Source organism: Mustela lutreola, chromosome 16, assembly GCF_030435805.1.
Source record: "Mustela lutreola isolate mMusLut2 chromosome 16, mMusLut2.pri, whole genome shotgun sequence".
In the NCBI taxonomy this organism is placed as follows: domain Eukaryota; kingdom Metazoa; phylum Chordata; class Mammalia; order Carnivora; family Mustelidae; genus Mustela; species Mustela lutreola.
Window position 1 is genome coordinate 8123838 of NC_081305.1, and position 27943 is coordinate 8151780.

General features: G+C 45.1%; 1 protein-coding gene across 5 annotated transcripts in view; it reads left to right on the forward strand.

The window, feature by feature from the left end:
• The first annotated feature begins 325 nt into the window (after window positions 1-325).
• The window catches only part of MAF (MAF bZIP transcription factor), a 334904-nt gene continuing 307286 nt past the window's right edge, over window positions 326-27943 (forward strand). The window contains exons 1-4 of one of the 5 annotated variants that reach the window (XM_059153112.1): window positions 326-956; window positions 1128-2293; window positions 6637-6736; window positions 15130-18907. In XM_059153112.1, coding sequence (XP_059009095.1) covers window positions 1170-2293; window positions 6637-6724 — 1212 coding nt within the window. In that variant the 5' untranslated portion in view covers window positions 326-956; window positions 1128-1169 and the 3' untranslated portion in view covers window positions 6725-6736; window positions 15130-18907. The other 4 variants (XR_009348864.1, XM_059153111.1, XM_059153113.1 and 1 more) reach the window with 4 other exon arrangements.

Genomic DNA, 27943 nt, shown 5'->3' on the forward strand with positions numbered 1-27943 from the left:
AGGCCTCTCTAGTGCTCCTAAGTAAAGCAATCGCCCTCTCCGTCCTCCCGGGTTCCCGCAGTCCTTCTGGACTACTCCTTCCCCTCTCGCACCAAACTTGGCGCCGGGCTTTGCTCCCTTCCCGGGAGGCTGCGGCGCGGGAAGGGTTAAGCCCTCTTGTCCCAGCTGACAGTCAGCTGATTGGACCCTGATTGACAGCTCGGAAAAGTTTCCTTGTTTCTATCTATTATGCTAATCGCGGCCGCTCACGTCGCCTCCCATTGGCTCGGAGTACCAGTCAATTTCCCATTTGGGCCTGACGTCACAAGTGCTATAAAACTCAGCAATTGCTTTAAACTCTTCTTGCTGGATCAGAGGCTTTAAAATCTTTTTTCATCTTCGAGCTGTAGCTCGGGCTGCTCTTCGGCTCGGCCTCCCCCCTTTTGCTCTCTGCCTCGCCTTTCCCCAGGACTTCGCTATTTCGCTTTAAAAAAAAAAAAAAAAAAAAAGGCAAGAAAGAACTAAACTCCCCCCTCCCTTTCCTCCAGCCGGGCTGCACCTCTGTCTTGCACTTTGCACGGAGAGCGCGCGCGAGGGAGAGAGAGAGGAAAGAAAATAATAATAACAATAATAATAAGAGCAGGCAGAAGAGAAGGCGAGAAGCATGAAGTGTTAACTCCCCCGTGCCAAGGCCCGCGCCGCCGGACAGCCGCCCGCCGCGCCTCCAGCCCCGAGCGGCCGCCGCGCGCGCCCCGCCTGCAGCCCGGGCCGGCGAGGCGAGCCCTCCTTATGCAAAGCGCGCAGCGGAGCGGCGAGCGGGGGACGCCGCGCACCCGGCCGGGCTCCTCCGGCTTCGCCGCCGCCGCCGCCGCCACCGCAGCCCGCGGAGGACCTTCCCGAGCCTGAAGCAGCCGGCTCGGCACGCACGGAGGCGAGCAGGCGAGGAGGGGCCGGGGCGAGCGAGCGAGCACATTGGCGTGAGCAGGGGGGAGGGAGGGCGGGCGCGGGGGGCGCGGGCAGGGCGGGGGGTGTGTGCGCGCTCGGAGGTTTCGGGCCAGCCACCGCCGCGCGAGCTAGAAGCGCCCCAGCCCGGCAAGCTGGCTCACCCGCTGGCCACCCAGCACAGCCCGCTGGCCCCTCTCCTGCAGCCCATCTGGCGGAGCGGCGGCGGCGGCGGCGGCGGCAGGAGAATGGCATCAGAACTGGCAATGAGCAACTCCGACCTGCCCACCAGTCCCCTGGCCATGGAATATGTTAATGACTTCGATCTGATGAAGTTTGAAGTGAAAAAGGAACCGGTGGAGACCGACCGCATCATCAGCCAGTGCGGCCGTCTCATCGCCGGGGGCTCGCTGTCCTCCACCCCCATGAGCACGCCGTGCAGCTCGGTGCCCCCTTCCCCCAGCTTCTCGGCGCCCAGCCCGGGCTCGGGCAGCGAGCAGAAGGCGCACCTGGAAGACTACTACTGGATGACCGGCTACCCGCAGCAGCTGAACCCGGAGGCGCTGGGCTTCAGCCCCGAGGACGCGGTCGAGGCGCTCATCAGCAACAGCCACCAGCTCCAGGGCGGCTTCGATGGCTACGCGCGCGGGGCGCAGCAGCTGGCCTCGGCAGCCGGGGCCGGCGCCGGCGCCTCCCTGGGCGGCAGCGGCGAGGAGATGGGCCCCGCCGCCGCCGTGGTGTCCGCCGTGATCGCCGCGGCCGCCGCGCAGAGCGGCGCGGGCCCGCACTACCACCACCACCACCACCACCACGCCGCCGGCCACCACCACCACCCGACGGCCGGCGCGCCCGGCGCCGCGGGCAGCGCGTCAGCCTCGGCCGGTGGCGCGGGCGGCGCGGGCGGCGGTGGCCCGGCCAGCGCCGGGGGCGGCGGCGGCGGCGGCGGCGGCGGCGGAGGCGGCGGGGGCGCGGCGGGGGCGGGGGGCGCCCTGCACCCGCACCACGCCGCGGGCGGCCTGCACTTCGACGACCGCTTCTCCGACGAGCAGCTGGTGACCATGTCGGTGCGCGAGCTGAACCGGCAGCTGCGCGGGGTCAGCAAGGAGGAGGTGATCCGGCTGAAGCAGAAGAGGCGGACCCTGAAAAACCGTGGCTATGCCCAGTCCTGCCGCTTCAAGAGGGTGCAGCAGAGACACGTCCTGGAGTCCGAGAAGAACCAGCTGCTGCAGCAGGTCGACCACCTCAAGCAGGAGATCTCCAGGCTGGTGCGCGAGAGGGACGCGTACAAGGAGAAATACGAGAAGTTGGTGAGCAGCGGCTTCCGAGAAAACGGCTCCAGCAGCGACAACCCGTCCTCTCCCGAGTTTTTCATGTGAGTCTGACACGCGATCCCACAGCTAGCCACCTTGATAAGTGCTCCGTGGGGGTCCGACTCGGGTGTGGGCTTGCTAGTTCCAGAGCCTTGCTCGCCGCCACCTCGCCCCCTCCCCTGCTGAGATTGCCCGATGCCCCTGCACACACACACACACGCGCGCGCGCGCGCGCACAGACACACACACACAACACACGCACGCACACACACACACACACCCCCTGCTCCAAGTTGGCGGTGGTGGTGGCTGTTTTTAAATGGGGAGGGAGTGAATGTCTGGCTCATGGATTGCCAATCTGAAATTCTCCATAACTTGCTAGCTTTTTTAAATTTACACCTCCCTTACACACACACACACACACACACACACAATGTTCAAAGATCTCAGCAGAGTTCTTCATGCTCACCTTTGAAGCCTGCATCATTCACAGTGTTTTGTTTTGTTTTTTTTTTTTTTTTTCTCCTTCTTCAGTTCATGAGCTGGTGTTCATTTTCTGTGTGTGTGTGTGTTTTATTTTGTTTGGATTTTTTTTTTTTTAATTTTACTTTTTGGAGCTTGCTGTGTTGGCCTTTTCCCCAACCTTCACCCTCACGCCCTCTTCACCCATCTCCCCACGAGATAAAAGAAAAACAAAAAAAAAAAAAGCTAAGTTTTTTTTTCTCCTCCTGAGTTCTTCATGTGAGATTGATTGAGCTTGCAAAGAAAAAAAAATGTGAAATGTTATAGACTTGCAGCGCGCTGAGTTCCTTCGGGGTTTTTAGCATTGTTATGCTAAACTAGAGAAAAAAAAAATCCTCATGAACCTGCCACAATCAAGCCTGCATCAACCTTCTGGGTGTGACTTGTGAGTTTTGGCCTTATCATGCCAAATCTGAGAGTTTAGTCTGCCATTAAAAAACTCATTCTCATCTCATGCATTATTATGCTTGCTACTTTGTCTTAGCAACAATGAACTATAACTGTTTCAAAGACTTTATGGAAAAGAGACATTATATTAATAAAAAAAAAAAAAGCCTGCATGCTGGACATGTATGGTATAATTATTTTTTTCTTTTTTTTTTCTTTTGGCTTGGAAATGGACGTTCGAAGACTTATGGCATGGCATTCATACTTTTGTTTTAATTGCCTCATGACTTTTTTGAGTTCAGAACAAAAAAGTGCCACCCTAGAGCCTTCTTCCCATGAAAGTTTGCATCTGCTCCAAAACTGCTTTGAGTTACTGAGAACTTCAGCCTCCCATTGTAAATGCACTGAAGGCATTCCTTGTCAAAGATGCCAGAATGGGTTAAAAATTTAACATGGCAAACATTAAAAGAACTCTTAATGTTTTCTTTTTAATAAGAATGACACCCCACTTTGGGGACTAAAATTGTGCTGTTGTGGAAAGCAGTCTAAATTTATTTTTTAAGAAAAAAAGAAATCTGCCCCATTATTTTTGGTTTGTTTTATTTTTATTATTATTATTCTTTTTTTTTTTTTTTTTTTTTGGCTTTTGGTCATTGTCAAATGTGGAATGCTATGGGTTCCTAGTATATAATTTAATTCTAGTTTTTATAATCTGTTAGCCCAGTTAAAATGTATGCTACAGATAAAGGAATGTTATAGATAAATTTGAAAGAGTTAGGTCTGTTTAGCTGTAGATTTTTTAAGAGATTGATGCACTAAATTGTTTACTGTTGTGATGTTAAGGGGGGTAGAGTTTGCAAGGGGACTGTTTAAAAAAAAAGTAGCTTATACAGCATGTGCTTGCAACTTAAATATAAGTTGGGTATGTGTAGTCTTTGCTATACCACTGACTGTATTGAAAACCAAAGTATTAAAGGGGAAACACCCCTGTTTATATCTGTAGGGGTATTTTACATTCAAAATGTATGTTTTTTTTTCAAATTTAAAGTATTTGGGACTGAATTGCACTAAGATATAACCTGCAAGCATATAATACAAAAAAATTTGCAAAACTGTTTAGAACGCTAATAAAATTTATGCAGTTATAAAAATGGCATTACTGCACAGTTTTAAGATGATGCAGATTTTTTTACAGTTGTATTGTGGTGCAGAACTGGATTTTCTGTAACTTAAAAAAAAATCCACAGTTTTAAAGGCAATAATCAGTTAAATGTTATTTTCAGGGACTGACATCCTGTCTTTAAAAAAAAAATGAAAAGTAAATCTTACCACAATAAATATAAAAAAATCTTGTCAGTTACTTTTCTTTTACATATTTTGCTGTGCAAAATTGTTTTATATCTTGAGTTACTAACTAACCACGCGTGATGTTCCTATGTGCTTTTCTTTCATTTTCAATTCTGGTTATATCAAGAGAAAGAATAATCTACAATAATAAACTGCATTTTTTTTTTTGATTCTGTGCTCAGTTTCTTAGTGTACAATTTAACTGGGCCCAAAACTGCATTAGAAGTGTAAGATGCATCCTTTTCTCCAGAGGCAGGATTCATGGAGGTGTAGGGAGGCAGTAATTCAGGGCGAAACATAGGCTGTTTTGTGAGGTGGGAGGCCATCCCTTTGAATAATTAGAAATATTTAATGTAAATGCAAATTATGACCTCTCAAAATGCAGCCCTCCCCAAAAGCCCCCCCTTCCATGCAAAGTTTTCAGTTTTCAAGTGAGTTGAGACATCATTGCCCTCTGGTGAAAACAAACAAACAAAATCCCAACCAGAGTAGGGCCTGCTCGGCATTGCCCTTGGCTCCTGGTCCAGCCCAGCAGCAAGCCCATCTAGAGGGAAATGGGCCTGGCAAAGAAGTCATGGCAGGAGGTGGCTTGGGCGCATATGCATTTCATGGTAAAGATAAACAATTCTTGCCTTTTGGCTAGAATTGATTATTTTTCCTTCTTCCCTTACACACCATGATTTTCTGGTTAGCAGGGCCCGACCAGACTTAACATCAACACTTTGGACAAATCCAGTTGCTTGTTTTGTTTTTTAACTCTGAAGGTCATTTGTATTAAATAGGAAAAAGAAAAACCCACCCCTTACTCACATAACCCCAAGGTCATCTCTGAATTTAAAACTGTGTCATTAAATCATGTTTCACAGTATTTAGCAGAGAGGGGCTTCTCCACTTAGACAAGCTGGCTATGATTAGATCACCTTAACTCCAGAAACACAAGCGAAAAAGTAATACCTTGATAGAATCTGTGCTCTGATTGATCAGTATTTGCCCCCAAACTAGCCGTATTTCGAGGCTAACTTCAAAGATGACTTGGAAAGCCTTGAGCTACCTTCTTCACAAACAGCGTTGACCTATTTTAAAATGACATAAATTCGTGCAACTAATGTTACGAATTCATGCAGTCTGCACTCCTAATCGACTTCCCCTAGAATGCTAAAAGAATGTTAGACAAAGCCAACACTGTTTTGAAAATATAGCCAAACACGATGACTTTTGTTTTATTTTGTTTTGTTTTTTGTTTTTTGTTTTGTTGTTGTTGTTTTTTTTTTTTTTTAAGATAATATTGCAACTCTGAAGAAAGGCCTTATTTTGAAGAAAACAGGTTGTGCTTGGCGCAGAGGAGCTCTGGCCAGTTGATATCCTGTCTTCCTTCCCCTTTTTCACAGAACGCACAGAGAGGGTAAACCCACTGCATTTTGACCTTTCTTCATGTGCCAGTTTGGATAGAACTCCTGACTCCACACTTCATTTTGCTTAACAAAAGTCTTCATAGTAAACGTAAATCCCTGGTAAATCCCTGCGCTGGAAGTTAGCACTTCTCTGTTTCAGAGGTTTGGGTTTTTTTTTTTTTTTTTTTCCCTCTGATCCCCTGGAGGAGATAGGCAGTTTCCCCCTGAAGGGGTAGAGACACAGATAGATCAGTTATGCTAAAAGCTCAGCCTCAGATGAAAGCTTTGAGGCAAACGCTTCTGAAAATCAGAGTGTCATTGAAGATGGACTCACTGCAGTCCCGTCCTGAGAAAAACACTTGTGCCACAATTAAGCATTTTGATAGGACTCGACAAGGCAGTTCACTGTAATAAGTGGGTTTGGGCCCCAAACATTAGAAAGCAGAGAGGCACTGGCAAAAATGGGGTTTGGGTGGCTGGCTTTAAGAGAAAGTTAACTCCTTAGTGAAAGGCAGTTTTACATAGAAGCATGACTATAAAACTTTGAAATGTAGCCTGAGAGGCAAACACAAATACATGTGTTTGTTGTTTTATTTTTTTTTAACAAAGAAATCCTAAATTCTGCCTAAGTGTCCCTAGTAGAAATAAATTTTTATTTAAAAAATAAATAAGTTCTGTAAGGAAATCTCGCTTTCCTTTTCCACTGCATCTGAGTCTTTGTCTAAATAGTGTTAAAATTCCTTTCATTCCAATTACAGAACTGAGCCCACTCGCAAGTTGGAGCCATCAGTGGGATACGCCACATTTTGGAAGCCCCAGCAATGTATACTTACAGTGTTTTCATAAAAAGAAATTTATGTAAGAACTGTACATTAAAAATTTATCATTATTATCATTATTATTATTATTATCATCATTTGCAGCCTTAAGAGAGCACCGTGCCCCTGACTTCCGTTTAGTCTCCTTTTTAAAGAAAAATGTGTTAGAGAGGAAGAGTGGTAGGTGTGTAACCTCCATACTGTGAACTGTGCCTCTGGTCCGAGGGTCTTTCGATGCCAACCTAGAGAAAAGCACGAGGGGGCTTCTGTCCTCACGGCGTGCGAAACTAAATAGGTACCATTGTTTTCAACCTGTGAGATGAGTTTTTAAAAAGCCACTGAAATTGAAAGGAGATCTGTATGCACCTTTATACGAAGAGAAGTTTCCCAGAAGGTAGCAGCTAGCGTTTTTGAAACATGTAGACACGCACACTCTAAATAGTACCTTTTCACACTTCATTGTTTCTCTGGCAGATAATTTTACTAAAAAGAAAAATATACGTGCCTCCCCCTCCCCAAGCAGATGCCACAGGCAGAAGCTTTAGCCAAGCCTCAGCACCCTGGGTTTCTGGTAGGCCCCGGATAGTAATATATTTATCAGTGATGTCAAACGTGTACATTTATCAGACATGGCTGTAAATGAAAACAGCGTGTGGCAAAATATAAAGTTAGTTAAACCACACCCTCCATGTGCTTTTTCCTCCACTTCTAGCCTCCTGGGCCATTCACAAAATCACCTCCCTTGTGTTTCCCTACTCTTTGCACATTTCCTTTTGTTTAAAAAAAAAAAAAAAAAAACTGTAACAGTTTTTCACACTGTATCTGACACATTAATAGATCGACATCAAAGTAGACAGAGGTTCTTCCTTCACTTCGGTGAGGAAAGGATGTCTAGAAACCATGTTTGTCCGCCTCGGTGCCATAACCATCCGGGCCCCTTTCAACACGGGCTGCTCCAAATAACTCCACGTATAATGTATTATGGAATGCGAGATTCTACCACCCCTGATCTCTCCTCCCTTCTCCCTTTACCCCCGTCGTTTTTATTTCGTGATATCAATTCTAGATGGTTCTTTTCTCCTAGAGGACCTCCCCTCTGCCAAACCACCGGGTTTCCTGCTCAGCACGGTGAACGGAGGGCCGGGCGGCAGCCCCCCTGGCAAACATGGGCCACGGCCGCCTCCGTAGCCGTGTCCCCAGCACAGCCCTGTCTCAGTAACAAGTTGCTTCTGACACAAAGGTTGCCAGAGTGGAGTACGTCGGAGGCTTTTGTTGATGTTCCTCGTGCTTTGTTTGGGACGACTTACTTCCGTAGTCACACACTCTTGGCTTTAGAAAATGTACTCCTCCCGGGCTTCTAGGCCAATCAATATTTTTAAAAGTCTGCTTGCCACACAGGTGTCTCTGTATTTCGCTCGTCGGTAGTTAAAGCCTAACCGAGGTAGGCTGGAGGCTGAAATCCATGAGTGACAACCTTCAGCCTTCTGACTCCTGTACCAGGGAAACACACCGCCAGGCTTCTGGCCTTACTTTCCATGTAAACATGCATGAGAGGAGGAATAAGAGGCCGGATTCCTCTGCTCTAGATGGTTTGCAAAGCTTCCCACTGCGATTGACTTTCATGTGATTTTTTTTTTTTTTTTTTTTTAAATCACGTCGCCCCTTCCTAGGAAGACATGTCTTGGTTTTTTAGGGGAAGATCTATCACAGTGATAGGCTCTCATTTTCACCGCTTCTCGTTATTCCTCAGGATGCTGAATGAATAACTGGGAGTCGGGGTCTTCCTTGTTGTTGGGAGGAAAATAAGAGAAACCTGAAATTTGTTCTCATTCTTGGCTCGTCCTAAATGGGAAAGGTGACCCAAGTCCAAGGCAAGGCGTCTAGCGGCCATCTGTACGGAAGGTGGTCTGGGGTCCAGCCCCCCCCCCCCCGAATCAGGATTTGTTTGTTTGTTTTTGCTCTGGTTTTAAAACAGTCAGGAGCCTCAACCCACCTTCTGATAACACTGCTTTTCTCACTTTTGATATAAATCTTCAAACCCTAGACATCAAACAGCCCCAGAAAAGGGGAATTCTCTCCAAGCCTTGCTCGGCCCCGGCTCCTGAACAAACCCAGCTCTGTCTGGCACTTTTTCTCCAGCGGGGGGTAGGGGACAGGGTGAGAGAATTTCAGTCCCCCAGGCTGTCTCATGATTGTCTGGGCATAAAGAAGTACAGTCCTGCAACAATGCGGGAACATCTTTATCCTTTAGAGAGGGACAAAACAAAAAACAAAGCAAATCAAATTGCTCTGCACGAAGGCGTAGCAAAACCCCAGGCTCCTGTTCTCGGCACCCTCTGTGGGCGGTGAGAAATGAAGGGTGGGGAGGACTTTGAAGGCCAGAGTCCTAGGAATAATCCCAGTTGCCAGCCTGAATCTCACTTGCTCTCCGGGTAAGGGCAGGCCCAGTGTGTCCACGGACCAGGTGCGAACGAGGTTCGACTGTCCGCTCGGTTCCCATCCGCTCTCACATGTGTTTCCTTTTTCAAAACAATTTGAGAGCTTAAACCCAAACTGAGAAATCTGGGGAAATTGTTAATGCCTCAGCTTTGGGGGCATTTATAAATATATCCATCTGTAATTTTACAGTGGTGCCGTTTTGAATCAGTCAGACCTGTTATGCCAATATTTATATATGGTCCCGCGTAGGGTTTAGGCACTGTGACAGTCTTCATTGTTTAAATTCGAAAGCCCTTTGCGTGTGTGCATGTGTGTGTGTGTGCGCGTGTGTGCGTGGGTGCGCATGTGTGTGTGTGTGTGTGTGTCTTCCATAAGTTTGCCCGCTATCATAAGGCTGAGATAGAAGGGACCTATCGATAGCACACAGAAATCAGATCTTCATATGAATTTGCATCAGAGTTGGGCAGTTTTAAGAAACTCACAAAGCCCATTTTCCACAGAGAGGCTATGACTGGAATGCACAGTCCCTTACTCAAATCCTAATCATCCACTGAGCACCTCTACCCTTGTTCAACAAAATCCATTCTCTTTTCCTTTCTTTTTGTGAAATAACATTTTCCACCTATAATTAGGACTTTGGATTGCAAAATCACATTCCTCTCTTCTCCGCAGATTCTTGGATCTTTAGTTATGATTAGAAAGGGGCATTAATTCAAGAAGGGAGGATGAGGGAGGGGTGTTTGTGGACATTCGGGAAGAGGAGAGGAAATAGCTCTGTGTTCACCCCCCACACCCCTCAGCCCCTGCCCCGCCCAGGCTCGGGTGTGAGCTACACACAGGGGATTTTGGATTCTGAAAATTCTGATCACCAACCTTGAGCAGTTCCCAGCTAAGATTCCAAAACATGCTTTTTCCCTGTGGCTGGTTCTTTCAGTAAGGAAATAGGAGAGGCCGTTGAAACAGAACCAGGCAGAGAGGCTTGAAAACCGCTCTTCTGAGAAGACCCCCAAGGACGATGGTGAAGGGATCCTGCACTGGGAAGTCCGGTCAGCAGGGAGGATCCAGAATTTGCCCCAGTTCTGTGTGACCTCATCCACTTCTGGAAGCCCATAGAAATGGGTTTCTGGCCTTCGTTGGGGGCGTCCTCCAGCAGTAAAGCAGGCTTGAGGATCCTAGAACAATAGGTGATTCCAAACTAGGCCAGCGGAGTGGAGAACAGGAAGGGGTCAATGTGCGGGGCTGGGGGAGTACCACTACCACAAGCCAACCTTAGCTTAGGATCCCCAACCAGGGATCAGAGCTAGGTCTGTCCCAGGGCCCCACCTTCCACCAGAAAAGATCTGCTTGCGGGTGACTGACAGACGGCTGACAGAGATCCCCAGGATTCCTAAATGCACTACCCATGTTCTGAGCTCCAGGGCTGTGGCCTCTCATCACTGGACACTTGCCCCATTCCAGTGCCCTCTCTGTAATATTTACCCCCTCTTTCTCCCATGCCTAGTCACCTAGGGCCTTGTGAGAGTTAGAGGTCACCGCCTGGGGCCAGAAGGCAGTGCCTAAGCTGAGGCCTTGGACGCATTACATCACTCCTGCCCCAGTTTAGGTGCAGACAAGGGCAGGGCTGGAGTGAAGGGCTGGCCAGCAGCTCCCGGAGAGAAGCTAGGGGGTGGCTCATGGAATGTTTAGCACTGGCTGCAGAGGGTGGTGACAAGGGTCTTGATATGAAGGCTGGGAAGAGGCTGAGGTTACCCATTTCTTGGTTTCCTTGCCCCGCACTGGCCACACCTCTCCTTCTGGCTCTGGCTCTGTATACACTTGGTCTGCGTTGGGGGTGAGGAGGGAATTTGCGAGGCAACCGCAGGCTGCTGGGGGTGAGTGGAGTCAGGTGTGCTCTCCACCCTGGGGCGGGGGGGGGGGGGGGAGGACCCTGGCTGCACTGGTGGCAGGCACCTAAGGACAGAAGGCAGGAACCACAGGGTAGGTCCCAGAGGCTGCCTGAGGTCACCAGGCAGTCCCTGCTCTGCTCTCTCCAAGCTCTGCGCTGCGCCCCCCAGAGGCTGGCACACTCCTGGCCACCACGGGACTCCTCTTGGAGAGGCCCAAGATACCCGGGGGGGGGGGGGGGGGGGGGGGGCTGGGGGGGAGGGGCAGCATCACAACAGCAGCCTTCTGTCCCCAGTCTCCAGCTTGCCCCAGTGCCCCGTGCCCATAGGGTGCCCACGCCCCAGCAGGGGCCTCGGGTTTGTATTGGAATTTGGTTTAATTTTCCAAGAGGACTGACCTAGCCAGAGTGGAGTGCCTGTGGACGTCCAAACTCCCCGTTCTGTTGTGCCCCTGGGTGGGTGAGAGAGAGGGAGGGGGCTTCAGCCCTAAAAGGCTCCACCTTCCACCCCTCACCTTGGGACTCCCACCCCACCCTTGTGAGCCTCCCCAGGAGCTTTAAGATCCTCTTCGGCTGCTCCAGGCCATTTGATTTGTACTCTGTTAATTTTCGGGCCTATTTTTCAGATCTGTTTTCCTGCTCTGGTTAGAGGAAGGAGGAAAAAGAGAAAGGAAAGGAGGAAATCCAGAGAGCATTTCAGGATCTTCATAGAAATCTCCATATGGTTGGGGGTTTTGATGGTATAGTTTGATGCTCATGGTAAACAAAAGCCAGTCAAACAAACTTTATTTTGATTTGGACAACAGCTCCGTCATGAGGGTCTTGCTTGCATTCTCAGATTTTCAACACAGTTCTGGTCCAGTTTCGAGCCCTCAGGACCTGTTTTTACGAGGACAGATTTCAAAACTACTAGTTGCAGAAAGGAGCCGTTCCCTGTAGGGTGGGCCTTTTTCTTATTGGACCCACAGTTTTTTAGAGACTCAAGAAGACAGCCAAGTAACATCGCACTTTCTGAACTAGGTCTCCCTTTTTCTTTCTCCTTCTCTTCAGGATGGAATCATTAATGTGCAGATAAATATGTTGAAACTAAAACAACGATCTCAGCCTCTGAGACACTTTTGCACTGTCAAATTACACTAAAATCCTTTCTGATAGAATGGGGGGAAAGGTGTGGTAATCATGCTAAGATTAAATCTGTTAAAAGATGGTATTTGAGTCTTTGCATTTGCAAGCAGTGAATACAACATATTTTTTCATCTGGCGTCTATCTGTCCAGCTGTCTATGATCTGCTATCTACCTACCTATTTATGGAGCTCTTTTACCCATCATAGAAGGAGAAGCTGTTAAAAACCAGTCTGCAGTGTCCACATTATGAAATAAAAACAATCACATGGCAGAGTTAACCTGCGTACTCCGTATTTTGGTAGACATGAGCAAACCTGGTCTGAAATGTCCGTCTTAAAACAATCTCCCCATAACACTTTCCCCCACTTGGTGCCATGCTGGACAGTGCGGAAACAGAGACTGACCATCTCTCTGTAGCACATTCGTGGGGTCCATGGTCCATGTTAATTTCCTGCACTGTGTGAGTACCCAGACCTTTGTAAAAAATCTTCCTTGGAATATCAACACACGTTCCTATGCTATTTGAAAAATACTATTTAATCGTTAGGTAAATATCTCCAGTCCTTCGAGGCTCTACGCTGGCAGACGTCTGGCTCGGACTATGCTGTAGCGGTCTGCCTCAAAAACCTCTCTTCCCCTTCCCATGTGAGACCCCCCTTGCCCCCACCACTCTTCTCCAATGACTAGCCTGGGTGAAGTTGATGAGAGCCGAGAAACTGCAGTGGCTTTTGGACCCTGTTCAGGTGTGCAAACAGAATCTCTCTCCCCCGCCCTTTTGAAAGTAAATGCCTTGATAACAGGATGGGTTGCCCCAATGGCCAAAGACTAGAGGTCATCTTGAGGAAAATGACACCAATGATCTAAAAAGGACATCTACTTTATGAGATTACAGGCGAGATGCCAAATATCACATTTAATGAGGCCTGATTCTTTTTCTCCAAAAATAACAGAGACTATCAATGAGACGGTCAGGAAGGCAAAGGGGCATTTTGCAAAGCCTACGTTCAATTATTGCTTTGTAATATTTTTCTAAAATTGAAAAATGCTTCACAAGTGTATGATCTCCTGTAAATACCCCTTGCAGAAGCTTAACATATGTTTGCCCTGCCTCAAAGGAATTACAGAAATATTCTCTCCACAATCTCTTAAGCTTTTATTTTTTTTTTTTTAAAGATTTTATTTATTTATTTGACAGAGAGAAATCACAAGTAGTCGGAGAGGCAGGCAGAGAGAGAGGGAAGCAGGCTCCTGGCTGAGCAGAGAGCCCGATGCGGGACTCGATCCCAGGACCCTGAGATCATGACCTGAGCCTAAGGCAGCGGCTTAACCCACTGAGCCACCCAGGCGTCCCTCTCTTAAGCTTTTAAACTATTCACTTGCATTTCTAAAAAGAATCTGTTATTCCTAAAGGTTAAAAAAAAAAAAAAAAAGGAGAACCTTCTATGGGAAAGGTTTTTGTTTATTTGTTTGTTTTTTAGACATTAGCCCTCTGAACTTCAAATGGAGAACAATTGCTATTACTGATAACACTTCCAGGTTTAAAATTTAACTGTGTTTCTTGTTCTTTTTCTTTCCTTCTTTCTTTTCTTTCTTAGTTTGTTGTGTTCTTTTTTTTGTTTTGGTTTGGTTTTTGTTTTTGGCATAGAAATAATATATTTAGCGAAGATTAATGGATAGGATTACATGAAGGAAAGTAGTCTGTACTATAAGATTTTCAAGGCATTTCTAACAAGAGGTGTGAGTGAAGGCACGTAAAGCATTGGGGGCAGCTCTGACAGATACAAGAGTACAAATTTGTTTATCCAAGTGTTTTAATGCAGAGTTACACCATGCAGAGGGGACATTCGAAATAAATGGCAAAGTTATGCTTGATGAAAATTTAAGTCGAGAAAGATTTTACGTGCTGTTAGAGCTGCCTACAGATTTCAGCATGTGTGTGTGTTTAGTGGATTTGTTCATACCAATTACAAGGTAATCCAAATAAAAGTGTGGGGGATTAAAGAGAAATAAGTGAATATCCATCTTGGAAAAAAAAATTAGATTGACTTGCTAGTTTATCGCAGTTATTGTACACAGATTTGCTGTAACCATGTTGAATTTTTAAAATTAGATTTTAAATATATTTTGACAGTCTGAACTTGTATGGTGTGACTAACCATAGGGAGAAATGACAGGTCTGCTTTGTTATTAAACTGCTGTCTGGAAAATATTGGACTCTGTACAGTAAATGATAATTATTTTGCCACTTACATTAGTACAGCTAATAGCAATAGGGTTTTTTGAACCACAGAAAGCTAACTACTTTGAATTACTGTGCTTTGTTATTCACTGTGAAGCAAAAAGACCTTTTTTTTTAAATTTTTTTTAAAGCAACCTCATTTTCATATCACGGTTCTTAAGCATTCCCTGCTACTAATTTAAACAGAGAGGAAGTTAATAAATATAAGGGTGGTATCTAAATGTTACTATTTGTTAAGAGAACATTTGCAATAAGGTCAGCAGTACCAGCAGAACAAACCAGAGCAACGAAGCAGGAGGGGGCAGATGGAAGAGAATGGGCCCCAGTAAAGACCCAAGGGCGGCTGGACCAGTTGGGTTCTCTGTGACCACTCGGGAGATGCCCGTCCGAGACCATTCAGACCCTCCCCACTGTGACCCCGGAATAACTGGGTTGTCTGAACTGAGGACAACTTCAAAGCTGATCCAGGCTGCTAGACCCGTCAGTATCTCTATCTCCACCTCCCAGGGGTGGGAGCGATCGTCAGAGGGGGTGACCGTGTGTCCCATGCCATTCTCTTCCATGTGACCCCCTCTTCTGGCAGGTCTGAGGCCAGGATGCCAAAGCAAGGGGAGCTAAGTCCCTCTTCCTTGGGTCTCATTCTGCCTTATCCATAGAGAGCTAGGCTGCCTTGAACATACTGTCCTTGAAACCTTCTTCGTGCTTATTAATTGCCCTTTGTTTATTTCAATATATTTACTAAATCAGGTACCCAAGGGAATCCTCTGCCTCAGTGATGTGAAAAACCCTGTTGCCTGAAGTCAAAGAGGTACTTCTTGATTTCTGATTTGCATGTGCTTGTTTCGATGAGTTTTCCATGAGGGGGATAGCAAGCAAGCAAGGAATGCTGATAATCCCTTAGGTGTGCAAAGCTCCTGCTTCAGTAGATTTAGTCCCTGGATTTCACGTGGAACGTAGACGACTATTCTGGGCGGTGACGGCTGAGGCAGCGTACGTGGGCCCAGCATGCATGCGTTTTTGTATTCATCTCATTACTTAGGTGTGCTGTAGAGCACTTAATCTCACCCAAGGAACCCCCACATCTTTAGCCTTAACCAGTATGACTCTCTTGACACTCACAGAGCCAGTCCTTCTGCTTGAACGTCAGACAGTTTGGGTGAGCCCGTCAAACTAGCATCCACGGTCCTTGCCCGGCTTTACCCGGGCCTCGTAAACATTCCAGATTTTCAGCCTCCTACAATTTACTCTATATTCACATTTGGAAAATTCGGTGTCCTTTTAAAGCACAGTGTGTCCCCGACTTCTGCATCCAAATGTGACTTTGGAGCCACTTTCCACTTCAACTGTAGGCAGAAGGAGAGCACAGGCGACCGTTGGGGGGCAGAGATCTGATTTTCATCTACTAGAGAAAAATGAAATTAAGACATTTAAATGAGTTTTCAATTGTAAGTATCCCAGGGTGAATTTAATAATGAAACCTCTTCATTTAGAAAGCTAGTGCAACACTTGTACACCAATAATTATTTAGTGTCATTGTTTTATGTATTCTTGTTACCTCTTATTGGCTAATGGAATGACGTTTGATTTTTTTTTTTCATTAAAAAAATTGCTTGCTGAGAAATCTGCATGAAATACGGTTTTTGATTTTTAGAGAAACTGAGGAGGGGGGCAAAAGTCACACCGTCAAACTGCTTGCTCCTCTTTGCAAAGAAGACCCTTCAAGGATCCAGTGAATCTGAGTGTTGGGAACCAGAACCCCATTTTTCCCCATTATTCAAAAATAGTATCTGATGACTTACACACTGCTTGAATAACTAGACTGTGCATATTTAACTATGGTTTCTTTCCTAGCCTTATACAAAATTAACATTTTCTTGAATAGTCTTGTACATAGATTTTTAACTCGATGCTATACCTTTGGGATTAATTTGAGTGTCTGCGTGTGTGCATGCTGTACCACTGCTTTATTCCTCTTGTTTTTTTTTCCTTTCTTTTGTCTCTATCTTTATAATTGGAATTTGAGAATCATCTATTACCTATGATGATCTAGGCCCACTGGCAGGTTTTGTTACACGGAACCCATCCATTTTGAGCAAAGAGTTAATGAACTTTTAAGGTGAGGTTCACACTGGTCCTGACCCTCCTGGTAATTTTTCATATAAGGTTACTGGTGGGAGAGAAATCAAATTTCTCCTGTGAACTTGATTGACAGGTGAGAGCAAGCAAGAGAAAGGCATTCGGTCAGATGGGGAATCTGCGGGAGGTGGACAATTCCTCTGAGTTACTCCGTGATATTAGATATTATAAGCGGATATATGAAAAGTTCAATACTTGATACTCTTGGGAGAGTTACTTAGTGTATATTCAGAAAGTCACTTTGGCTAAGGGATTTTAGTAGTGAAAGCCCCAAATGGAGACCTGCTAGCCTTCTTCTCTCTTGCTAATTTCCGCTACGTACAGCTTCGTGGCTTATTTCTGGCAATTTTCTAGAGTATGAAAATTAAACCGCAAACCATTTGGGGAGCTGTATAATTACCTTTCATTTATTCTCAGAAACACAGTCTAGATTATATTATGGTTTTTCGGCATGTTGCAAAATATCCCTCCTAAGTGGCATCATAAAAAAGATTAAGTTCTTCTTTTCTGTAGCATCCCTTGATCCTCACTAACATTTTCCATCAGCGCATGTTACAGCCTAACATACACAAATCTACCCAGATGCATGACTTATCAAGGTTGTGCCTTCTAAGGAAGGTCTTCTCACATGAACCTCTGTGGAGGCAACCGCAAAATTTTCCACGGTAGCATCCTGGTTGCTGTGATGTTAAGATCTTCGCCATGGAAACAAGTGATGATGTTGCTTGACCCTAATACCAAGGGTGCCTTCGGAATCCACCTTAGGGGCCGTTCCTCGCTTAAATTAACACAACTGGCCCTGTGTTACACCAACGTTGAAAGTGGCCTTCAAGACATGTTCTTTCATCTTGTGTGCTGAACACTAGTTTGGAAGGTGGTGACGGATCTTGGCCTGCTCATGTCTATGCTCTGCCCATTTCAGATGTTCCTGACAGTGGCTAAGACCCATCCGGATGCAACCAAGCCTTACAGAGCTGCCTCGGGGCAGGGCAGGTGGGACAAATACTTAGGGGAGAGGCCCATTTGTAGCTTTCCTGTCGCCTGTGGGAGAAGCTGATGGAACTTGTATAAATAGCACTTCCTGGGTTCTAAGTACCCATCAGTTTGTTTGTTTGTTTGTTTTCTCTCCCTCTCTCTCTAGTCTTACAATTAGCTGAGTGAACATGTTTTATCCTGACTGTACCCATGCCAATATGAATCCCAACAAATGTAAGGAAGGCTTCATTGTTTTATGAACTGGGATAAAAACAAAACAAAACAAAAACAGAACAAAAAAACCAGGAAAAGTATTCAGAAATCTTGTTTTTATTTTGTATAACTTGACCTCCCATATTGCCCGTAATCATCCAGAGAAATAAAACGCAAGCATGGTTCCCCGACGCCTGGTGTCAATGTGGGTGCCTTAGCACGGCTATTTAACTCAAACAGAAAATTACATCTGTCATAACCGTGTTTCCGTTTCAGAGCCCATCAAATATTTTAACAGAAATGGTGAATCAGGTGTTGTCATGCAAAGGACATATGAAAACACACAGACTGTAAGTTCCAGATTCTTGGTGCCTCAGTTTAGAGAGCTCAAGTGAGAACAGTGGCTGGTCTTGACTCTGTCTTCATTATAGGCCCCTCGGGGCTTCTCAAAACCTAGTTTCTCCCGTACATCCTCCATCCCCCACGGCAGCAAGGAGCTGAATGCTGTCCGGTATGCTGATTTGGAGCGAACCCTTCCATCACAAGTTCCATGAGCATGTCTTAAGAAAATTACGTCAACATATTTGTTGGCACTGAGAAAAAAAGGCGGGGGGCGGGGGGAGAGAATAATTTCATTTCAAGTGTTTATTATGCGGACTTACCTAATTGTTTGTTGTTGTTTGTTTATTTAGGTCATGCTCCCACACAACCACCAACCATACCCCCTTCCCCTAGTCTGCCTACTGTTTTTCTTTCGGTGGGCGCTGGCTGGCTACTGAGCTGATTTAATCAATTAATTATAGCAGAGCAGGTGCAGGGTAACTACCCGGATGATGCCATATGAAGTCATATTTTCAGTGAGCCCTAGCATACAACTGAAGGGGCAACTTAAAGAAAGAACACATTAAGAGAGGAAAAAAGGAAGAAGGAGTTTTGGTAAAATCACAGTGCTCATTACTTAACACCAAGCGATGCTCCTGAAAGAGTGTCTGTGCTAAAAAGCACTCGTTCAGTCTACCAGAAGGCCAGATTTACTGCTGCCGTTCACAGACGCCAATACCGAGACCCTCATCACCTGCCTGTTGCTGAGTCTTCCGTTTCCTCCATCCAAAAATTGCTGTAAAGTTGTTGTTCAGTGTCTGCATTTTGGGGTTTTCCTGGCACCTAATGAAATTATCGGCAATAAATGAGCTAAGCAGAAGGGTTGGTTTTGAATTTGTTTTTTTTTTTTTGTTTTGTTTTGTTTTGTTTTGTTTTGGGTCTTTTGGCAACATTTGGAACATGCTGGGGCAGGGGTCAGCCAGTGGGGAAAATTCAGTGTGTCTCTGTTTCCAGCATCCACGGAAAATATTACAAAGCCTTTTGCATTGATAGAATTTCAGGAGGGAATTAACACTAAGTTGGGGAGGGGAGGAGCAGTTCCAGGTGTGGGGCTGGGAAACTCAAACCAGTTGTGGGAATCACAGGTATTGTCATGCAGAGACGACTCAGACAGGGGAGCAGTGACCTCAGATGTAAGGCCTTAGAAGATATTAAGGCCTAATTAACAAGACAGGGGTGCACATCCTACAACCTGAACCCTACCAGCAGGAGGTGAAAATGACAGGAAAGACAGAGAGAACACTAGTTGGGGTTTGTTTTCACCTTTTCCCTCAGCAACCTTTGTCTAATGACCAGTTATGCACATGCAGCCAGGGAGGACTTCTTTTGGTCATTGGGGTCTGCTGAAAAGCCCTGTAACTTCATTAGGTAGCAGGTTGGCAGTGGAGGTGAGCACGAAATGGACTTACCCCGAGGTTACACTTCCATTAAATTGGGTTCTACAAAGTTTCTTTTCCTCTTCCCTGGCTCCTTCTGCAGCAGACTTGTGTCCTGGGTTTACTGTTATTTTAAAGGGAGTCTGAACCAGGGGTGACTCCCCCTCTCCCCAACAACAAAGTTAATCAAAATGGAGACCTTTGGTTGCTGATGGTAGTTAATTACAGGGCTTGAATCTGTACAGCGATGGCGTGCCTCCAGCGGGCTCGTGTTTGAAAATGAAGTTCATTCCTCATGTACACGAAACGGGGGGGAAAGCTGGGGGTGGGGGAGGTGCCTTTTCCTGGTCCGCAAATTTTGAGTAAGAGAATAGGATTCCTTGTGTACCTTTTAAAATGTTCTCTTCTTTATTTTGCTGCCTTCTCTCTTACTTATAATGGAGCAATTAGAATCCTTTCAAGAAATCTTAAAGGGGCACACGATAGGTTTCCCAGTGTTTGGAATCACCGTGTTTGGAATCACGCCTGGCATTTTGTGAGGGCACGTGAGTCTGCTGAAAAGGATGAGCAGCGCCTCCCTCCTCTCAGCAGCGGCCAAGAGAAGCCAGAAATCCCTTCGCCCACAACTGACCTTTCGGACACGAGCTGAGAACTGCTTTCTCATACTTTGCTCCATTGAGTATCTCTCTCTCTCTCTCTCTCTCTCTCTCTCACACACACACACACACACACACACACTTCTGTCCTGATGCCCAAAGACTGTGTTGTTTATTAGTTCCTGGCCTTTCCCAGACCTCTACTTTTATTTTATTTTATTTTATTTTTTTCTTCTCTTCTTTCCCCTTGGAAAACCCCGTTGCATAGTAGAAGGCGAGTGCACAGTGCACTTGGGCTGCACCAGGCTGGCCGGGCACACACGGAAGGCTGAGCCTGGGCTCTCTCGGGACGCCAGGCAGGGGGAGTTAGCGATAAGGACCGCGTTTCTGGTCAGCCTCGGAGCCACTTGGCTGCCCAGCGGCTGGCAGCCCCCAGCGGCCCTGCTCCCCAGCGGCTTCCCGGAGACCCAGTTGACATTCCAGGCCCACTGGCCTCGTCTTCTTGCGCCTTCCACGTGCTCCTGGTTCCCGGATGTGCCGGACCAGCCAATCAGATCGGGCGTCTTTGGCACGTGTCTGCCGCAGTGTAGTGTGGGTGCGAACGTCGCCCGCGGACCTGCGCTGGGTTCTAGACGCAGGCTCGGGGGGGAGTGTGGCGGCGCTAGTTACTCAGAAGTCACCTCCGCTGCTTACGGACTTTGGTTAAAAGTCACCTCGGTTGTTTACGAACCTTGGTGACGCGGTAGCATCCCGACCAGACCGCAGTCTAAGGGCAAACAGGTCCTTTGGTCCCGAAACCGCCCTCCCCAGGCGCTGCCGACCCGCCCTACAGACTGGCGGGCAGGTGGGCCGCCTGGTCCCCCCAACCCGAGCTGGCGGGATTGGAGTCGGGGAGTCCGGGCCTCGACTCCCGAAGAGAAGCCCAGGGTCCACCTTGGTTCCTGACCGAGAGCGGGAGGTTTCCCCTGTGCAGCCAGAGCTCCGCGTTCTCCCAGCGGCACGCTGAGACTCGTCCTGTTCCGCGGAGGAAGAACCAAGTAAGGAATGGTTTATTTTTAATACTTTCCTCCTGTTCTGTTTGAGGCGGCCGGTACTAGTGATGAGAAACTTCCCGTCCTTGTTGCTGGAAAACTTCTATTTATTTTATGGTATTGGTGGGAATGGGGGCCCGCGGCTGGGGGGTGGAGGGCGTGCAGTTCCTGCAAGGTGTTTGGGTCCGTCTGGACTCAACATTGTACAGCGTCATTCAGATTCCCCGTTCTCTGCACCATCATTTCCTTCCATTAAAAAAAAAAAAAAAAGAAAAAAAAAAAAGAAAAAAAAAAAGCCACCTTCCCGTGTTTGCCACAGTTAACACGGATCAGGTTTTCGCTTTAGGGAAGATGAGATCCGGGTGTGTGATTTCGTTGTAAATTCGTCAGGAGTTATTTGCAGAGCTACTGAGGAGGCTGTTGTTCTGAGAATGCAATTTTTACTATTTCTTTAAAATTTAATAGGGATCAGGTCACTATGTGGTTTCAACTCAAGGCTTGCTTTCTTTTTTTTTTTTTTGCTATTGCAAGCTGCAATAAAACGATTTGTAATTTATAATCAAACTTTGGTATCGTTAAACTAAACTGCAAAAACTGGCTTTGGGGTTTGCTCATAAAATAAATATTTGAAAAAAATATAGCAATGAGGCTTATACAGTAGAGGCAATGTCAGTACGTATCTGTCTGTGTATACGAATATATACGTATGCATTTTTTTTCCTGGAGACTCTTAACAGCTAGCCCTGAAAAGGCATCTTACAAAACTGTGACTTTCAGTAAACGTCCAAGCATGAGCAGACTCTGGAAAGAATGTATGCGCATTTTCTTTAATGAACTTCTAATTCGTTTTTGAAACGCTGTTCATAATTCACATTAACCTATTCTTTCAGTTATTTTATTTTTGCACTGAAGAGCCTGCGTATCCATGCTAGAATTTTCTGTAAGCTATCGTGCTCCTTAGCTAGGAAGACTTTTTTTTTTTTTTTTCTTTCCTCCTAACAAGGAAGCTCATTTAGAAAGAAATGTTTATGTGAAGTGCTTGTCAGTTGGCATTTTTACTGGTTTGCTAACCCAAAGGTAAAATATAAAGCCATGTCTTTTCCTCTCTGGCTTGTTGTTACTAGAAGGGTCCCTCCCTTGTTAGCTTGATAAATAATTTTACTAGGGGGACTCTGCTGTATTTTTATGCTTGCTGTCTATTTTCTGCTTGCTGCAAATAAATTTCTGTACTCAGAGGGCACTAAAACTCCAAACACATGGTATTTTCCCATTTTGCTTCTGGTCGCCTGAAATATTTATTCCATCTCGTGTTTTAATTAATTTTTTAAAGGAAAAAATAATTTGTGGTTAAAATCAGATAAAAATTTGTCATATATTTCTTAGAACCGTTGGGTTTGAGCAGAGAATGATGGCTTTTTGAAAGGCTTCGTGTCTCACATTTGTCCACTTGACGATAAGAGTTATTTATTGGGGGAGTCCTCAAGTTTTCTCATTATAGATTTCCTTGTCTGTCTATCTAACTTTAAATATTAAGCTGTTAACATGAGAGATGAATAGAGCTATAGAATTCCATCTAGAAACAAGGCACTCCACAATAAAATCTTTATCTTTGAAAAATGATTCATCATGTGAAAGTAGAGATGAAATCAATCTTAGGTATCAATATGGATATCGGCATCCACCTGGGTCCCGTGCATGTAGACGTGGGATTCATTTCTACCGAGGTGAGCTTGGTGTGGATCACTGGGAGGAAAATGGGTGGTACGGTACCTTAAAGATACATACCCTAAAGCATTCCAATAAAGTAAAATATATCCTATAATTGCAAACGTCCAACATTGCACATATCAGGTGTACAATGAAATGTTTCCTAAAGGTATGACATGCACATTGGTAAAACAAGTGATCATTTTAAGTGAATGCCAGATTATTACAGGCATTGAAATATGATTTCTTCCAAAGCAGATAGGGTGCTTGTTATATGTGACTTGTTATTTGCTTATTAGCAGAGTTTTATTTCGTGACATTGGAAAATATTTTTAGAAAGGTACTAGAGACATAAATTTGAAGCCAGATTGCCAGCACATGTCACCAACATCCGCAGTATTGGGGAGACTGGGCCAGAGGTTATCTGGAGTTCAGTTTCTGCAGAGATCACCTAAATGAAGAGGAAAATGTAGAAAAAAGGCCTACGCTTAAGTTTTCAACTATGCACAAAGGTCCAAAGGTCAAGATTTTGAACATTCATTTTCGTGGGCTTTGAACCATAAGACTAGTCAAAATGTTTTCACTAAAGGCACATATATCGATTACTAAAACTTATATCTTATCAAACATGTAAGTTGATTTTATTTTCATATCTCACTTTAACAGGGATTTCAGAAATCAGATTTTAAGACAATGGCTTGTTTTCTCCCTCCATTTCTGCAGTTTATAGAGACTTTGGAGAAACAGAGTTTTTTATATTTAAGGGAGAGTTGAGACCCAGCGTTTCTTTTGGTCACTGTAGGGCTCTACCAGTTTATCAGGAGTTAGAGAAAACTTCCACTGGGCTGAAGACCATGATGTTCCATCCAGTCCTGCTCTTTGGAGGTCATCCAGAGCCTCACAGGCTTTGATGAATACAGCTGCCACTGATTGTCTCCTGGGAGCTAGGACCTATGCCATTTTTGATCGTTACTACAACTAGAAGGGCAGATATTTTAATCCCCTTTATACAGATGAGGAAACTCGCACAAAGCTATTAAAATATAATTTGAGATGACACTGTAGTCATGCAGGTATTTATTTCTAGGATGCCATCCTACCCCTGCCCAGGTCATTTTATTCCCTCTTTCCCAGTTAAAAAGCCCAGCGTTTAACCTTAGCACATGTAGGAGATTAGTAGCCCTCTCCTGTTTGGTCCTCTTATTCTGAGTTGGGATGAGTGATGCCGGGGTACGGTGGGAGATTTATAATCTGATTAGTGTCTACAAGCCTGGGACTGGTCCTTCTCATGATCTTGACCTCAAGGACCCCCTCCAGCTCTAAAGTCAAATGATTCTATGGTTTGATTTCAGTAGGTAACAGAGCAGCCTTTTCCTACTCAAAGATAAAGATTGTCATTTCAAGAGCATTTAAAAAATAATTGATGATACGTTTCCTTAATACCCTGTAATGTGTAAAGTGTCAGGTGTGCAATTGACACTCAGGAAATTGCAAGATAGTGAAGATAAATCAGCATTAAATCACTCCATTGAAAGCCCCATTTAGTAAAAGTTGTCAGCAAAATCTGTAGTAATATGAGAAAGAATACACAGTTTCTGCATCTGTAAAATAGGATTGTAAGATAGGACTGTGCAAAGGATTAAATACAATGATGTATCAAAAGCACCTGGGGTGGAGGAAACACTGTGCCCTGCTTGGCCTTGATCAATATTAAATGGAATAAAACTTTGACCTTGACACTTTGTAAACTTTGGTTTGTTTCAACATGGCTTCGCTATTAAGATATCACACTTACTCCCCTCTGCTGAGTGTGGTCAGCTTGGAAAATGGAGAAAAAACTACATCAGTAGTTTATGACTATACCTGCTCTCCCCTGAAAAAAATGCCATGACCCCTTAATTTTTTTTTTTTTTTTTAACAAAATGTGTGCTGGGAAGTTCTGTGGTCAAATAATTTAGGGAAATTATGGATTAGACAAAATCAAACATTTAATTTTGCTGTCATTCCTCTTAGAGCCTTTATATGCTAATATTATTGTGACACTCCAGGGGAAACGAATGGCACAGCTTTCACACTGTATCCTCCAATCTTACTTGAACATGGAACCTGTGCCCTAATCAACCATCTTGAGGAACTCACATCACATAGGACAGTTTTGAAAAAAGGTGGTTGAAATACTGAATTTTATTTAGGACTCCAGGATCCCTTTGCTGATTTTCCCCCATGAAAAACATGTTCTGAAAGACGCATTTGTAATTGTGTGTATTTGTTTTATTAATTCGGAACCCTCTGTAACAGCTACAGGGCATTTGATCAGCAAGAGAAGAAACATAATTCCATTGATGTATATGCAGTTGAAAGCAAAGAAAACCTTATCATGGGTGTTTTTACCCCGTAAGTCTTTACAATTATAAGAGTGACTCATGGGTGCTGTTACTGCCTTCTAGGGCTCCCAGTGGCTTTCCAGGACCCAGGTTTGGGTTCCTCTGTTCTGGTAAAAATCCCCAAATCACTGTCAAATCCTGCCATTTGTGACTGGATGAGCTTCCAAGGAAATCAGAGATCCTGTAAGGGATATGTTCATGTCTTAGAATCTTGGCCAGGGACTCTTTGGACATTAAAAACTCTGCCTTCAAGTTTCTGTTCTTCTCTTAGAAGGATAACGGTGTCCATTAAAGCCATGTACATATAAGCTAGGGGCTGAAGGGCAGTTGGGGATGGAGGTCCGATCTTCCTGTGCCTTCTCCCTCCGTTCTCTCTTTTTATACACCTGCTTCATTCTTACAGAAAGCAGCCAGGCCTTCTCTCTGGAGAACATGTGATTCCTGCGGTCACCTCTGGGCTCCACTTAAACTTGGTTTTCAGCTCTTAGGAGAGGTGGTTTGGAGATTCTCACCCCTCAGTTCTAGGAAAAGAGAGATGATTGGCTCACCTTGGTCAAGTGTCTTTCTCTCATCCAATCAACAGTGACTAGGGGAGGGTCCTCCTCTTCTGCATCTTCCCAGTAAGATTTCCTGAGAATGGGGCGCAGCAGGGCTTGGGAGATGGGTACTTGCAACTTGCAGGAAAACTTGGACCACAGACTTTTGTACTCCTCTTTTGGAGATAGACGTGAGTAGAATTAGGCCATGAACAGACCTTGGAACTTAGAGGCTAGATTGTCAACCTTGGATGTGCCGGTGGAGCTTTTAAAACCACGGAGATCCTGCCCCAGACCAGTTACTCCAGATATCAGGGCTTCAGGTATCAGTATTTGTTTAAGTCACAATTCCCAGGGATTCTCATGCACAATCAGGACTTAGAACTCCTAATAGAAGACTTCAGGGACCCAGAAAGTGAAGAAATAATGGGTGAATTTCCCATATTTTATTGTTCTGTCTCACAAACTCAGTATTTTTTCAGGACCGGTTTAAATTAAAAGGGATGAACAACTGCTTGGTGCTTTTCCTGCTTCGTCTATCATTCCCAGTCCTTTATTAACACCAAGTCTACATGAGGAAGACTTAAGGAAGGCACATAGGGAAAGCACATTGGAAGTGGGATCCAGAGGTCTCCTTCTTACACCTGAGTTAACCACTAAGTAGCCACACGATATTGTCCTGATTACCCTGTAGAGTTTCATTCTTCTCTTTTGGGAAACAGGTCAAGTAAGCCAGAATCAGAGACCTTCTATGAGTCTACATAGTCAGCTCAGTGACCAGTTCATCACAGATCCAGCCCATGAACCAAAGGGGTTGATACTGAGGATTTTGAACTAGCAGAATGGGTGATTTTAAATTTGTGATGGTATTTGAAAAAACACAACAAAACAACGCATATAAAAGAGAATGATACATTTAGTCATTGAACTACAAGGATAGATGTGTTCCAAGTTACTTGCACAAACTTTTACAAGTACCAAGGAGTTGCTGTGTTATTTGTTGTCATTACCACCAGGCCCTTATTTAGCTAGCATGATTGGGCTTATAGCAGGAACAGGACTGGAGAAAATGGTGCTGGCCGGGTTAAACCAAGATGTTTGATCACATGCTGTCAGTGTTGACCCATTGATCCTCCACTAAGGCATAGCATTAAACCACACAAAAATGGCCTGCTCTGAAGGTATACTTCACTCTACTTTGTGAGACGATTACCTATTAAATTTCTCATCTCCTCTTGGTTTCTAAACTCTGTGAGCATGGAGTCTGCACCTCATTTATTTTTGTGTCCAGCCCAGCCCTGCGTCAGTGAGCAGCACATAGCATCTGTGCCTTGAATCCTTTCTGGAAAGCGGCAGAACACACTCAGATAAACGGGAGCCCAAACAAACAAATGAGTGCTAAGAGCCTCATAGAAGCTTCTTAAGGGACAACGATGCCATCTTTGCAGTCTGTCAAAAATTAGAGGTTGTTCTCTTAATCCTCTTCCTGCTTTTCATAAGACCCATATCCTGACATTTCCTTGACACTTCTGTGGGATAAGTTTCTTTTCCTGGACAGCTTGTTAAATATAGTCTGCACCAGCCAGACCTATTTCTTAATGTCCTTTTTTGGAGAGCTATTGGAAAATAAACCCCTTTTCTCTGGCTGGATTGGCATCTGAGTTATTATGCTTTATTTTAGGATTTAACTCAATGAACACTTCACTGTGCACGATCTGCATACTAGAATATGGAGTTGGTGCTGGAGGAGTCAGAAACCAATAGGACACAGTTCTCGCTCTCAAGATTCATTACTGATGCAGACAGACAATTCAATAAATACTTGTCCTGCTTGATAAACAGTTTCGGGAAGATGTGGGGTTTGCGAGGTGAGCAGAAGGGGGATTGTCATTTTGGAATACCCCTGCAGAAGCAAAAGGAAACTAGATTATGATTTTAACTTCATATGGGGAAGGTCTTCCTTAGCCTGACCTAAAACCCACATGCTATATAGCGGAGTGTTGATAAACCTAACTACACAAGCATTTAAAACCTACAATAGCAAAAACCCCACCAACAAAATCAAAAGATAAGCAGCAAAGTGGGAAAAACCACCACCCACTATTATAGTCCAAGACTTAATTTCTTTAGCGTGAAGAGCTCTTATAAATCCACGAGAAAGAAGACCAACAAGCTGATAGGAAAATGGGCGGAAAAGAATGGACAGCTTTTAGAAAAATTAACACA